The following is a 14,711-nucleotide window of genomic DNA, read 5'->3' on the forward strand; positions in this document are numbered from 1 at the left end:
CAGATTTGCCCTCCTTGTATACTGTCTACTTCCCATTTCCCCAGGCATCTCCTCCCCAGCTTTGGGGATCTGCCCCAATTCTTACGCCTTTCCCAACCTGAGAACTTCATAAATCTGAGGACTTCGTTGTTTCTTTAAGGAAGATAAACTTGTCCCATCTCAAAGCAGCCAGGCTTGGTTGAATCACTTTCCCTTCCACCAGCAACCCCCCCCCCCCCACACACACACACATACAATGGAGTACAAAATATCCAGTGATTTCAACAGTACTCCCCCCCAACACACACACACACACACACACACACACACACACACACACACACACACACACACACACAAAACCCAAAATATCCAGTGAGTAACAGGGCTGCAAACTTTGTATCAAAAATACTAAAAGACAAGTATTGTATAACAAAAAAGATATTTTAATAACAAAGTTGTGGGAAGGCCAGTACTCTGAACTGAGTAGGGCTCAAAATAGAAGGCAGGAAGCTGGAGGGTAAAAGAGTCCTCCTGTCCTTCCGGTCTGTCCCTGGGGCTGGATGCCTCATGACCTCCACCCAGCCCTCCTAGGTCCCCTGAATGCCGGCTCACAGCTCTCTCCAACTTGCCACACAAGGGAGCTCTCGGGATCACAGCCTCCAGGGTTAGTTTTTCCCTATCCAGGCATCTAAACTGTAAGGGACCTCGGCTGGGGGAGGGGAGCACCTCTTTGGAGCCATCTGTCTTTTCTTCCCTCCCGGGCTCTGCCCTTTAGCGTGGATGGGAAGAGATGGGCTTCGGTCTACTTTGGGCAGAAGCTCCACTAACTCCGCTGATCCCATCCTGGGAGAGCAAGAATGAAGAGGAGGGCATAGCTGGTGGGAGGTCCCAGGCTGCGTACTCTACCGAGTAACCAGGACAAGCCCCTCAAACACTGGAACTTTCCTCATTCCTAAGTGTCGGCCTTCGGTTTGTGCCCTAGACAGCACTGTTGTGTCCATAGCCTCCTACCCCCCCAACCCTCCCCTAAATCTGTCTGCTGATTCCCATGTCCAGTGTTTTGAGGAGGACCAACTGCCAGGGCAGAAGCTGGTTACAGTCCTAGGCTGAGGGTGGCTGAGGTCCATGGGAGGAGGGGGATGCTCTACCTTGAAGCCTATCTATCGTGTGGCAGCCTTCAGAAAGTCAAGTGAAAACCACGAGAAACACATTGCAGTGGTATTTGAGATGTGCATTTTAGGGTAGAGCCACTAAGACCGAGGAGGCTTAGACCTGGCCACTGGACACTTGGATAGGAGGCTGGACCTGCCGAAGGCGCAGTTCTGCAGACTCCAAATGGCTAGTCCCCACAGCCTGGGCACTCCAGCTGTCACAGCGGATGGTGCCATGCCATGCTTCTGAAGATCCCTTAGAGACTAGGCTCTGGGTGGTGAGGCTGGCATCTCAGTGCCAGGGGGTGCCAATGCCATTCTTCCTAATGACAAGGTCTCCACCTCAACCTGCCTTTGCTCGGTTTTCTAACTGGTCGCATCCGGGGCTACTGCATTAGACTGACCTAGGTCACTGCGTACCTTCACCCATCTATTTTGTCTGTCTGCTCACCAATAGAAAGGATACAGTGACAAGCTGTCACAGGCTAAGGTCAGGGGTAAACGACTGAGCACATGCACATGCACGGATCTAGGCACAGTGCTGACAACTGTTAACACCAGAATTCCTTTGCTGTGTCTGGCTTAGCCAGGATCAGTGGGGAAGGGCAAGGCGGTACATACTGGAGGTCTGAGGAAGGAATCCAAAGAACCCAGAACAGGTAATGGCCATGCTACCTGGGTGTGCTATAAGAAAGCAAAAGCTCGCCATGCAGCTCTAAACCACCTCTGCCTGCATCCCTAAAAGCATCACAGGGTGTACAGCCCGTCCTCTCTGAATGCCCCTTTTCTCTGTTACTGCCTGACACTTCCCAGGGCACCCACATGGCCCAGTCCCTCAGAGGAGGACTCTAAGTGATCAGGAGACCCACTTACAGGTTTCCGATACTCAGCTGGGGTTTGGCCACAGCCAGGGGTCCTCACTTCAGTCTGGACCACCCCCAGGGCCAGGTCTGTGAGCTAGGTTGTAACATTGTAACACACTGTACCCAGGATTAGCAGTCCTGCACAACAGTATCAATTCAGGAACCCGTGAGCCAGGACCAGCACAGAATCCTCCAACATTCAGGGACCAGGCTGTGGTTCCAAATGCTGTTTTTTTACTGCTAGGACCAAGGGGTGGTCTGAAGCCAAGCTAGAGCCTTGAAGGGAGAGGGAACCTTGGCAGACTTAGGCCCCTGGGACATTTTAGCCCTTCAAGAAGAGCACAGAACAGTATCTCCAAGAGATACCTCTGCCTAAGGGCTCAATGGTACCCTAAGGCCAAGACAGCAGAGACCATAGCACCAGGCTACAGCCCCAAACCTCTCAAACTTCAGGGGGAGGGGCAGACACGGGGGGGGGGGGGAAAGCTGGAGTATCCCTTGGCAGGCTGGGTGAAATGCTTGGAGCAGGTGTCCAGGGAGTGTTCCAAGAAAGGGAACAAGGACTGTGGTGAGGACCTCAAAGAACAGCCTGAGCTTGCTTTATGCAAGTGGGGTGCCAGGCCCCCCCACACTATCCCTCACTCTTTCCTCCTGACCAATCACAGCAGGAAGGAGATTTAGGTCCTCACAGGACGACGAGCTTCTTCTGCCCTCTCCGTTAGCTGCCTAGGCAAAGGACCCGTCCCTCTGCAGAATGAGTGTGGTGTAAGGAAAGGGGCTGGCCCTGCCAGCTGCCTCCATCTTCTCTGAGCTGGGAAGCCTGCTGGGCTTGAGGACCCCAACACAAGGCATCCTAGAGTGTGGGCAGATGGAACCAGGAGGGGGCAGGTGGCAAAGGCACCCACATCAGTGAGGGCTACTCGGCCACTCCCACCTCCAGCTGCGGAGGACAGGTGGGGCCCAGGAAGAAGCGAGGCAGTGCCAGCACAGAATCCCCCAGTAGTCAGGGACCAGACTGTCGTTCCAAATGCCATTTTACTGCTGGGACAAGGGTGGTTCTGGGAGGGGCTGAAGCCAAGGTGTGAGCCCGGGGGGCTGGGAGCCCCAGCCTGGAGGCCTGCCTTTCAAGGGAGAGGGAACTTGGCAGACTTAGGCCCCCAGGACCACACAAGTTGGCCCTGTCCTAGGGAGGGCACAGGACTGCCTGCAGGTCCTTGGGCAGGGAGCCAATAACTGTATCAATGTACAGCTGAGCCCGCTGCAGTGTCACCTCCTTCACAGGGAGCTGGTGGCCCTGTGCCCGTACCTGGAGAGACAATGGTAGTCAGGGGTGGACATACTTCTGGCCTGGCAAGTGGGGGCAGGACCATACAAGCTTCTCACCAGCTTCTCCCGAAGTTTCAGGACCAGGTCGACCACTTCCACCTCTGACTTGTCTTTCATCCAAGCCTCGATGTTCTGTTAGGAACATTTCAGTCTGGCTCTTCTCACAGAGTCTACCCTGGGCCTGTACCTGTCCCCACTCCCCTCTGCCTTCCCTCACCGCCTCACAAATAGCTTCCAGGTGTAGCGCCTCCAGCTTCTGGGCCATCTCTTTGTGTCGTTGCCGATACCAGCCATCAAAATGGGGGGACTTGAAAAAACGCCTGTGATGGTGAGAGGCAGCTGAGGAGCTGACCTAGCGAACTTGGGGGCACCCACAGCAGCCTGTTTCCCCACCTGTAGAGGCCCAGCCAGTCGCCCTTGAGGATGCAGGTGAGCTGGGGTCCGGCGTGCTCCAGGCTTCTCAGGAAGTCATCCTGGCGGAAGGGGCAGATCTGGGGCGGGCTCTGAGACAAAGGTCACATGAGCTGGGTGCCACAGAGCCATGCACTCAGGCCCTCCTTCTCTAAAGATCTTCACCCCACCCCACTTGGGACAGATCCCTGGACAACCCTGCAGGAGTCGGGTCGATGCCCCTCCTTGCAATCCTAATTTCTCTGCCCTGTGGGGGATGCCTGACAGGCGCAGAGTCAACTTTGTGCCCTGGTGGCTCTGTATCTCAGCCACCCTCTCGGTTCCATGTGGACACCTGCCTCGGGCCTTCCCTTCTCGGTATGGGGACTAAATTGGCCCTCCCCAGAAGTCCCTGGGCTCCACCTTCCAGGGTGTGATGTTCTTCTGTAGTGGCATGAGGCTGGCCATGTAGTGCTCCTGGAGGGTTAAGAGGCAGGCAGTGAATGTGAGTCATAAGCCCTGTCACAGGTTCTACAGTCACTAACCCCTCCTTGTGTCTCCCTCATGCCCACTGCCGACACATGTCTGCCTGTCTCACCAGAGGGATGATGAAGCTCTGTGTGAGCTCTAGAAGGTGCCGCCTCAACAGGGCACTTTGCGCATCCCACGGCCGCTTCTTTTGTACGCCCTGCAGGAGGAAGTAGGGGACTGAGTCTCAGCACCGGCTGGTACCCTGCACCCTTCACACCACACCGAGTCATCACGTCCAGGCCCTACCCGGTAGGCTGTACCTTGAGCAGTCGTTTAAGCAGCACTTTGTCCCGGTGGAGGTGGGCCGTGTATGAGGTGTAGAGGCCTGACAGGAGGTCAGAGCTATGGCTGTCCACTCAACCTCCCTTCCACACCCACACAGCTCTACTGATGATGAAGATGATCGTCGGCTCTGCCTACACCCCCATTTCCTTGACAGAACCTGCACATCTCTCAACCCCAGGCATCCCGAGACTCAAGGGACCTGCTAAAGGAGGCAATGTCCCCCCACTCCCCGCCTGCCATCCTGGGGCCTGAATAGAAAGAGAGAGAGTCAGAAGGCCTGGCCATCCCCACTGGAGGCCTCTACGAAGTGCAGGACAGGCCTTACCAGAGTAGATGGGGCTGCAGCCCAAGGGGAGGCACAGACCTGGCTTGGTGTCGAGGGTCTTCAGCCGTGAGGGTTTTTTAAGCTTGACTTGCTTAGGTAGGTCCCCTGTGAAATACACCCATAGCCAAGGCTCAGTACCCACAGCTCTGCCGAAGACAGGCTCAGAGGTGTTGGGTCCCAAGCTGGTGAGGTCCATAGGCCCTGGGCTTCTCACCTGACATCTTGGGCTCCCCAATTCGGAGGACATGAGGCCAGTGCTGGAGTGTTTTGATAAAGAAAGGGTTTGTGACTCCCAGGACCACGTTTGGTCTAGAGAGAGAGAAAGAGAAGAGGCAGAGACGGCCTGGGGCGGGCAGTGTGTGAGCAGGCGCGAGGACATGTACTTACGGAGCCTGGGTTCGAGTTGTGAGCTCCTTGAACTCACTGTCGTGGATGGTGAAGTAGGGGCGGAAGTCACAGCAGAACTTCAGGGGCTGTAGGCAGCTGAGGGAGGGGGAGGCAGCAAGGACTGTGTAAGGCTGGGTAGCCGGGCCCAGCCATGACAGTCTAGTGTAGTGAGTAAAGTTTGTACCTGGTTAGGGCTAGTACCAGCTCTGAAGACACGTCAGGTGAGGGTGCCAGGACCACTAGGGGCTCCCCAAGAAGCATGAGCTCCCACAGGGTCTGCACGTGGGCTAGCACTGGCCGGAAGCACCTGGTGCAGTCGGGCAGCTTTGTTACAAAGGCGCGATAGTGAGCAAGGGACAAACCACCCCTCCCAAAGACAGCATAAGGACGGTCACAGTGTAAGTGGCGTCTCAGGTCACCAGACCCACCACCTATGTTCTGACAGACCACCTGAGCAACCGCCTAGGGGATGTGACCTGGACCCTACTTGTGAGGACCTGGAAATCCTGTTGCAGATCCAAAGCCCCAGGAGGGCCCGCCAATCTAGGGCCTTGCTACTACTATTGTCTCTTATGCATCCAGACTAAAGCCCTGGCTCCTGCTAGGCCCCAAATGGAACAAGATAATCTCAAAGTCCAGGCTCCTCTGAAGACATCTAGAAAAGCACAAAGGGGCCGTTGCAGAGCAATGTCTCCCTGACGACCTCTCGAGGCACAGAACTTTCCTGGCCTCAGACCCTTCCTTCTCCCATTTCCCCTAAGTCAGACACTTGGGTGCAGGTTTCTTGTGTGCAAGCATCTCAAGGCTCACTCGGACAGGCAGCAGCTCTTGCATGACAACAGTGCATGCTGTGGTACCCTCCAGGGCTCACCTAAACAGATCCAGTTCGTGGACGCTAGTGAGGACAACCGGAGCGGGCAGCAGGTTCTGAGAAGGGAGGGGAAGGTAGGTGAGGCCCAGGGGAGGGAGGGCCCCATCTGACAATAACTCTGCAGCTTCTTCCCCCTGCCGTTCCCCTCCCCACAGCACAGGCTCCATACTGAAACATACCGGCCACCCCCATGGCTTTGCCTGGCTTTGGGCGCCCACAAGGTAAACTGGTGAGGTAGAGGAGCTAACCATCCAGTCCAGGAACAGAACTCAGGCAAGGCCCACCTCCCTCCACCCCATTTCCCACCTCTTGATCACACTGCTTTGGAGGACTGGATTCCAGCTTGTCCACCCTGGATGGGATGCGCACCTGGGGAGAAAGGAAGCAGCTGCCAGGAAGGGAGCAGAGCGTCTCCACCCACCACCAGCTCTTCAGTGGGCCCTCACCTGAATGACAACTCCCATGATAGGCAGGTTCAGGGTCTGCCCAGGCACTGGGGCTGGCCACTGGTCAATCTCATTGCAAACTGTGGACACAGGTGGCCAATGTCAGGAGCCCCCCCCCCCAAAAGGCTGAGATGAGACAACGCTGGCCACATCTGATGACCACTCACCTGCTTCCAGGCAGGGGGCCAACTTCTCAAAGTATTCAGGGGCAATCAGGCTGAGGAGTGACTGAAACAGGCGGACAAACGGCAGGCGGGACACCAGCACTAAAGACTGTGGTGAGGCAGGGCCAATCAGAGGGCATTCAGCTACAGACATCACTCCTATAATTCAGGAGCCCATGGCAACCCTGGAGCCATGCTTACCCACAGCTGGCCGGGGCAGCACATCCCTGCCACCCCACTGAACAGCTGCCACAGAATAGCCCTAACTCATGTGTCAGGACTGGACAATAAAATGCCTGATGCCTTTACCACTGAGTAGACAGCCCCAGACAACAACAGGGTTAGGACTGGACCCAGGACCTTCAGAGGGAAATGTGGGCTGACTAAGTTCCTTACCCTGGCAGTGTGATGAGACCAGCAAGACTCAAGGAGCTGAGATAGTCTGGACCCAAGGACAGAAAGGTCTCAAGCGCCAAGCTAGGCAAGGAAGGGCTTCAGGAAGTAAGGGGGCCCAGTGGTGGCTCCTCCTTAGTCCTGCTACCCAGGTGGGCTGCAGGTGGATAGGAACCCCTGGAGGCTCAGGACTCCTCTCTTGCTGTTCTCTGGCTGTCTACCATTTGCTACCCATCCACAATATTATTTCACAGTGGCAGGCAGCTCACCTTCTGGAAGTAGCCCCTCTTCACAGAGCTGTCCTTCACCTGTCTGAAGTACACATAGCCCAGGTAGTGTGCTGGCTCCCTCTGTAAGAAGCGCAGTGTTAGTCACGCATACCTAGGGCATTAGCTAGCTCCAGGGTGACAGAAGCAAAGGTCATTAAGGGGGAAGCCTACGGCTGGGCATGGTGACACATGCCTTTAATCCCAGCACGCAGTTAGGGTCAGAGGCAAAGGAGGATGATCTCTCTGAGTTCAAGATCAGCCTGGTCTACATGGTGAGTTCCAGAACAGCCAAGGCTATGTGGGAGACCCCGCCTTAAAAAAAAAAAAAAGGTGGGGCTGGAGAGATGGCTCAGTGGGTAAGAGCACTGACTGCTCTTCCGAAGATCATGAGTTCAAATTCCCGGAACCCACATGGTGGTTCACAACCATCTGTAAAAAGATATGACACCCTCTTCTGGTGTCTGAAGACAGCTACAGTGTACTTACGTATAATAAATAAATTACAGTGTACTTACGTATAATAAATAAATCTTTAAAAAAAAAAAAAAAGGTGTGGGAGGAGGCTAAGAATCTAGGAGATCCTAGGAGGCACTTGCCCCTGAGACTAGGGCCTGTCCTCTGCCTAGCACAGTGGGACCCAGGATTTCCTAGTTCAGAAAGTGGGCTAACCCAGTCTAGGGGACATCTGCTGATACAGAGAGGGTTGAGCCATGAGCAGAGTGCTCTAGGAGCCCTGGGAGGCCCTTCATAGTTTTGCTCATTGAGCCAGGGCCTATTTACATGCAGATGCCTGGCAAGGGAGATGTGCCACACAGGGTCAACTTTAGTGACCCCGGTGAACTCCACAAGAGCTGGCCTGGTGGAGACCCCCAGGACGGAGTCAGCAGGACCTGCAACAGTCATTGCCCTCACAGGGTGAGCCCAGCCAGCATGTCCATCACACAAAGCCCAGGAGCCTTAAGAGCAAGTTCACAGCCAGGAGGCACAGACCGGAGAGACACCCCACTTCCTACCTGCAATGCCAAGGGGGCCTTGTTGTTATACGACTGGTCGTCATCATGCCAGAGGCTCCTTTGTCCTCCACACTGACGCATACGGAAACTGAACTGAGTGTCTCCCAGGCACCCTGAAAAGAGGCAGTCCCACCACGAGTGTCACCAGAGAGGGAGATTTTCCTCCCATTGTTAGGGGTGAGGGCTGTGGTACTGGGGTACACCGGGCTGGCCTTTGTTGGCACAGACATGTATTCAGGAGCACACAGACTTGAGGATCGGTTTCCCAACAGACTCCTAACCTAATCCTACACACAGCACAGGGCCTTGGATGAATCAACACTGAGAACCACTTTCAGTTTCCCTGCAGGAGTCTGACTCAATCTGCCTGGGACAGGAAAATACACTACACAGTACTCACCAGACAGCTGTCGTGGTGGCATGGAGACCAGATTGCTTATATATATAATCTGTGAGTTCAAGGATAGCCATATATATATGGCTATCCATGGGTTTTAGAGACTCTGCCTACTTTACTACAGCTGGGGCTCTGGCTAGGCCCACCCTTACAGTACCCTGTACACTGCTGGGAGCCTGCTGGGAGCCTAGATACCACCAGCCTGGGCCCTGTTGTCTTTTTGCCTGTTACCTTCCAGTCCCCGAGTGAGTGTCTAGGGAGTGTGGAACCACCTACCTGAGTGGGAGTCTGGAAAGGCCAGGTAGCAGATGCTGCTTTTCTGAAACAAACAGAACCCAGTGAGGGCTGACTCACTCCCGGGGACATCCATTCCCAAGAAATCCGGAACCTACCTCCTTGTCTGTGAGCCGGAAGTCACTTGGGTAGACTAGCTGCAGGGGAAGACAGAGCACTTAGTGAACCTGTATCTGCCTTAGTGACAGGGTCCACTAAGACAGCTCAGCAGGGCCACAGGCATGTGTATGCTAGGGCACGCAATCCTCCTGGCCTCCCAGTGGCGACCCCTCCTCCTCCTCTGCATGCTGTCTTACATCAGACCCTCTTCTCCATGGCCTTCACACACACACACACACACACACACACACACACACACACACACACACGTGTGTGTGTAGACCCAATGTGATTGCTGGTTTTCCATCAACTTGACCCTAGCTAGCTAGAGTCATCGGGAAGAGTGACTCTCGACTGAGAAGTCTGGCCAGCAGGCACGTCTGTAATGCATTCTCTTAATTAGTGAATGATGCGAGAAAGCCCAAGCTGTAGTGGGTGCCGCCACCCCTTGACTGTGGTCCTGGGTGACACAAGAAACCAAGCTGAGAACCAGAATGGTGGCACAAGGCATGGCAGAGGCCAGGAGACTGAAGAAGGGTCTGTGTCAGGTGACCCCCCTCCCTCAAAAAGTCTCACTTAAATAATGAAAGCAAAGGCAGCCTGGTCTACACAGTGAGTTTTAGGATGGCTGGGGCTACAAAGTAAAACCCTGTCTCAAAAACAACAACAACAAAATGTGCGCATATGGGAGGCTGCAAGAGTTTGTGTGTGTGTGTGTGTGCGTGCAGGGTCCTGTAGAGCTTACGGAGGACATTAGAGTCCCTGGGTCTCCTTGCTGCCTCCTCTTCCTCCTCTCATCATCCCGCCACGGTCTCTGCCTCCTGAGTGCTGGGATTGAAGGTGTAGGCCCCTATGCCTGGCCTTATCGACACATTTAAAAACAAGTGGTGGTGGTGGTCATACATGCCCAGCACTTGGGAGGCAGAATAGGCAGAGATCTCTAAGTTCAAGGTCAGCCTGGCCTACAGAGTGAGTTCCAGGACAGCCGGGGCTACATCGAGAAAGTCTCAAAGAAAACAAAACAAAATAGACAAAAAGAAAAGACACCAAACTGACTGATGGTACATGTCTTTAATCCCAGAACTTAAGAGGCAGAGGCAGAGGCAGGTGGATCTCTGTGAGTTCAAGAATAGCCTGATCTGTATAATGAGTACCAGGATAGGCAGGAGTACAAAGTGTGACCATCCTTCTCCATTCCCCCACTCCCCTCCCAAAACAAAATAAAAGAAATTATTGGGCAATGATGACTCATGCCTTTTACTGCCAGCACTGGAGAGGCAAGCTGATCTCTGAGTTCAAAGCCAGCCTGGTCTACACAGCAAGATACAGGACAGCCAGAGCCACACAGAGAATCCCTGTCTAGGGGTGGGGCCAACACCAAAAACTGTAAAAGAGGTTCTCAGATTGTGAAAGCTTCCTCCTGGGAGGCTGTAGACACCACAGGAAAGGATTTCTTTGGACATACCGACCAGAGGACACCGCAGATGGACTGAGGTGGCAGAGCCAGGCCCGTTCTTCAGCTGACCTACTGGTGGTACCCCCAACACATGCCCCTGATCCTCTCCATTTCCCTATAAAGCTAGATACCCAGTCTTGCATGTAAGTTCTGGTGCACCCATATGCTGAGGGTTGCCGTGTGAGGTTGCTGGAGTTCTGAGTACTGCAGGCCCCAAACTACTTACCCTCTGTTTCTAGCAAAGGTTAGACCCTATATTGCATTTATTTTTATGAACCACAAGCTGAACACAGACACAGCAGGACCTGACTGGTGACGGCTGCTCAAAACTCGATTGGTTGATGAATGAAAGCATCAGTGGGCCACTCTTTGCCTTAGGTAGGGAAGGGTCACCTGAAACAGAAATGTCTTCGATCTCATGGCCTGCTTCCCATGCTTACTTAGCTGAGCATGGGTGAATCTCCTGGAGGCGGACTGTCTTTCCTCCACATCCCCAGACCACAGTCAATCCTGGGCTTCATACAACTCAGTCAGGCTGAGCTGTGAGTGAGTGCAGGGCAAAAAGCTCTTTGGAAGTCTGCAGAACCCTGAGGTGTCTAGGGTGAGGAGGACAGACAAGAGGCAAACATGATGAGGCTCACATGCATGACCCACCCTGCAGATTCTCTGCTGGGTTTCTCCTTACAGTCAGAGTGGGAAAGATCAGGTCACAGCTCTGGGACATTTCAGGCGTGGCTGTAGGTCTCTAACACTCAGCGAGCTGCAGTCCAGCACCCACTGGCCAGCAAAGGCTCAGGAGTCCAAGTCCACATAGCCTTACCTTCAGACCAGGCATGCCGATGGATGCCTGCATGCCCAGCATGAGAAAGGCAGACAAGAACACTGCCCAGGTTCAAAGCCAGCCTAGCCTAAAGAGTGAATTCCAAGCAGCTAAGTCTAAACAGTAAGACAATAATCTCAAAAAAAACCAAACCAAACCAAACAACAACAACAACAACAACAACAACAACAACAATCTGCCTGGGGGCATCAGTGTCCTTGCCTAGCAAGCCCAAAACCAGTCCCACCCCCAACACCACATAGGCTCAGGTGTGGTGGTACATGCCTGTCACTCCAGCATTATAAGGTAGAGACAGCTGGATCAGGTCATCCTTGAATTCAAAATCAGTCTGACTTTAGTCTGGGCTACATGATACCCTGTATAAAACAACCCTGCATCCTTTCTCCAAAAATACCTTTGAGACTTGCTTAGAATTAAGTTTCTAAATGGTTATCTTTAAAGAACAAGTCATGAGAATGCATGGGGGGGGCAGGTTTATTTGTTTGAGATATGGTCTCTTTACACTGTCCTGGCTGTCCTGGAACTTTGTATGTAGATCAGGCTGGCTTCAAACTCACAGAGTTAAGCCTGTGCCTCAGAGTGTTGGGATTAAAGATGTGTAACACAACACCAGGTTTTTTTCTTTCTTTCTTTCTTTCTTTCTTTCTTTCTTTCTTTCTTTCTTTCTTTCTTTCTTTCTTTAGTTAAAGGAAAAGTCTCTCAATTTCTGTTGTGACTATACAGGAAAGAATTTATATAGCAGAAAGTGGGACTTTTTAACCAAGGGTAAGTCACCTACCCTCTGTCAAGTAGCCATTTACAACAGCCAACATTGTCTGTGGTGAGATCATTGTCTGCGGGAAGGGGGCTGCGGTCTCCCAGGAGCCTTAGAGTCGCTCCTAAGACTTGTACCTCTCTGTTTAGAAGATTTGAGACTCCCCTAGCCTCTTAGAGATCATATGGGCCACGGCATTTCCTAACCACAAATGTATGCTGCTCAGCTGTCTCAAGGGTCACTTCCCAGCCTTACCTCAGCTATATTCACAACCCCTCAGGCTCTCACGGGTCCCTCTGAAAGTGCAGTTTGCCTCTGGCTTACCTCCATTCACGTGGACCTCAGCCCCTGCTTTGGGCCGACGGCCTTTAGGATACAGACATTATCTTGACTGGACCCGCCAAAGGCTTCGCTGAGCCTGTAACTTTTTCTTCTTCCTCCTCTTATCTTTCTGGTGGTTTTGTGGGTTTTGTTTTGTTGTTTTCTTTTCCTTTTTTTTTTTTAAAGACAAAGTCTCACTATGTAGCTTTGGCTTGCCTGGTCGGTTCAGGCTGCCCTTGAACTCAGAGATCATCATGCTTTTGCTCCAGCATACTAGATTAACGATATGTGCCACAATACCTGTCTTCTTTCTTTTCTTTCTTTTTTTTTGGTTTTTCAAGACAGGGTTTTTCTGCATAGCCCTGGCTGTCCTGTCCTCTGTAGACCAGGCTGGCCTCGAACTCAGAAATCCTCTTCCTTCCTTCCTTTCTTCCTTCCTTCCTTTTCTTCCTTCCTTCCTTCCTTTCTTTTCTTTCAACAAGATCTGATTCTATAACTCAGGCTCCTCTGGGACTCACTATATCAATTCAGACTAGCCTCAAACTAATCATCCTGCCTCACCAACCCCCCTATCCTCCTACCCCCCCCACCCCCCCACCCCAAAATGCTGGGTTTGCAGGAACGGCTATGCCTGGCTGATATTTTCATTTTATCTAGTAGAAGAGAAGCTGCCTTTCTTTGTAGGTGGGTAGGGGGGATGGAGGCTTTCAGACCACAGAAAGACCACATCAAAAGCCTAAGGCCCTGCCCAACTGCTCACAGCTGGTGACCAGATGCCAAAGGTTGCAAAGAGCTCAAGACACAGGGACCAAGCAGGGCCTCACAGGGTCTGGATCTGATTCTAATTGAAGTCGAATGCCACAGGATTTTTAGCAGGGAAGCCAGAAGCAGAACTACCAGTGCCATTGAAAACTGCAACAGACCCAATGTGAGACCTGGGGGCAGGGGACCCTAGGAGTCTGGCTTGAGCAACCAAGGGGTAGGAGGTATTTTTGCCTCTTTGGAGAAAGGTCCACGTTAGATGCTTCGTAGGATACATTGATGGATAGGCCGTCAAGCTTTTGAAATCGTTCCTTCCTTGGCCTGTAAAGGGTTCCTAGAGCTCTGAGGAAGAGGCTCCTCTTGGAGAGGTGACAGGCAATAGGAAAGAGGAGGAGGTCTCTAAGCTAGTCACTAGTCGAAGGAAGTGGGGGAAAGGTCAGCCTGAGGGTACAAAGTATTCAGAGAGGATCTTAAGAGGACCCTAGACCAAGCAGGAAGACTACTGGCGAAATGTCTGAGTCCTGCTTCCTGGAGGGTGGATGCCTGGGGTAGAGAAACCGCTCAGCAGCATAGAGAAATTGGAGGAAAGAAGCAGCAGGGGTGCAGGCGAGAGAAGGGAGGAGCGTGAGGGGGAGGGGCATCGGGAGAGGAGGGACGTCCGGGAAGGAGGGGCCTCTGGAGAGGTCCAGGCCGCCGAAGGCAAGGCACCGAGACAGTCCTGGAGGGTCGGCCAGCCCATCAGCTCACCTCTAGCGCCTGGCCCAGCTCCAGATCGAAGGTGACCACGCACACGCACTCCAGCCAGGCAGAGAAGCGCGCCCAGGGGATCTCCGCGGTCCGCGCCGCGCGGCCGGAGGACGTGGATCTTGTCGCGCCTAGTCCTCCGCCAGCTTGCCGGGGCCCCGGGCTCACCGGCACCTCCATGGTAGCAGCTCCAGCGGTACCCGGCACGTTGCGGAGAAACGCCGGGGTTCACCTGGGCCGACTCGGAGCAGTCGAGCTGCCGCCGCAGGCCAGAAGGGCCCCGGTGCAGCCGCGCGCCCCCTGGCGCTAGAGGAGCGTCCGCCCTGGGGTGTCGCCTAATGTACCAGCGAGAAAGGCCCCAGCCGGTTAGAGGGGTCTAGAGATGGAGGCGCTTCAAGATAATGGAGATTGCGTGACCAGGGTCGTCCAGTAGGCGGCTAGTGCGGCTCTGCATCTGGCTGGAGAGAAAGGGCGGTTCCTGATTGCCCGGCGTGTGAATTCCGAGGGACTTGGGCGTGTAGTGCTGTGTCTACCAGGGGTGTCTGGGTTACATAGAATTGTAGTGGGCACCGCCCAGGGGTATCCAACCTGGCCGACGGTAGTGAGTGTAATGTTCATTTTGCGTGTCATCGCTTGTCATGGACAGC

General features: G+C 53.6%; 1 protein-coding gene across 3 annotated transcripts; it reads right to left on the reverse strand.

Annotated features, from left to right (window-relative positions):
• Positions 1-3,012: 3,012 nt before the first annotated feature.
• Positions 3,013-14,394, reverse strand: Dennd6b (DENN domain containing 6B). 3 transcript variants are annotated; one of them, XM_052161211.1, is made up of 20 exons: positions 14,068-14,391; positions 9,186-9,224; positions 9,070-9,112; positions 8,397-8,509; positions 7,384-7,464; positions 6,725-6,830; positions 6,558-6,637; positions 6,418-6,480; positions 6,112-6,167; positions 5,425-5,547; positions 5,241-5,336; positions 5,068-5,162; positions 4,893-4,958; positions 4,504-4,568; positions 4,311-4,400; positions 4,136-4,189; positions 3,716-3,795; positions 3,540-3,642; positions 3,380-3,454; positions 3,013-3,302 (listed from the first exon to the last, which is right to left on the reverse strand). In XM_052161211.1, exons 1-20 carry the CDS (start codon positions 14,242-14,244, stop codon positions 3,180-3,182), a joined length of 1,728 nt encoding a protein of 575 aa, XP_052017171.1. In that variant the 5' UTR covers positions 14,245-14,391; the 3' UTR covers positions 3,013-3,179. The 3 variants fall into 3 exon arrangements, 2 of the variants coding, with proteins under 2 accessions (XP_052017171.1, XP_052017170.1); XM_052161210.1 differs by having other exon boundaries at positions 3,716-3,825; positions 14,068-14,390; XR_007973951.1 differs by having other exon boundaries at positions 3,288-3,302; positions 3,548-3,642; positions 3,716-3,825; positions 14,068-14,394.
• Between the last annotated feature and the right edge of the window lie 317 nt (positions 14,395-14,711).

This window comes from Apodemus sylvaticus, chromosome 17, assembly GCF_947179515.1.
Source record: "Apodemus sylvaticus chromosome 17, mApoSyl1.1, whole genome shotgun sequence".
Taxonomy (NCBI): domain Eukaryota; kingdom Metazoa; phylum Chordata; class Mammalia; order Rodentia; family Muridae; genus Apodemus; species Apodemus sylvaticus.

What these genes read in the sequence shown, in the direction of transcription:
- Dennd6b (XM_052161210.1), bottom strand. Translation starts at nt 14,244, where the DNA reads ATGGAGGTGCCGGTGAGCCCGGGGCCCCGGCAAGCTGGCGGAGGACTA. An exon ending in GACTGGCTGGGCCTCTACAG is followed by an intron (nt 3,643 to 3,715) that starts GTGGGGAAACAG and finishes TCACCATCACAG; the next exon opens with GCGTTTTTTCAAGTCCCCCC. An exon ending in TGGAAGCTATTTGTGAGGCG is followed by an intron (nt 3,455 to 3,539) that starts GTGAGGGAAGGC and finishes TGTTCCTAACAG; the next exon opens with AACATCGAGGCTTGGATGAA.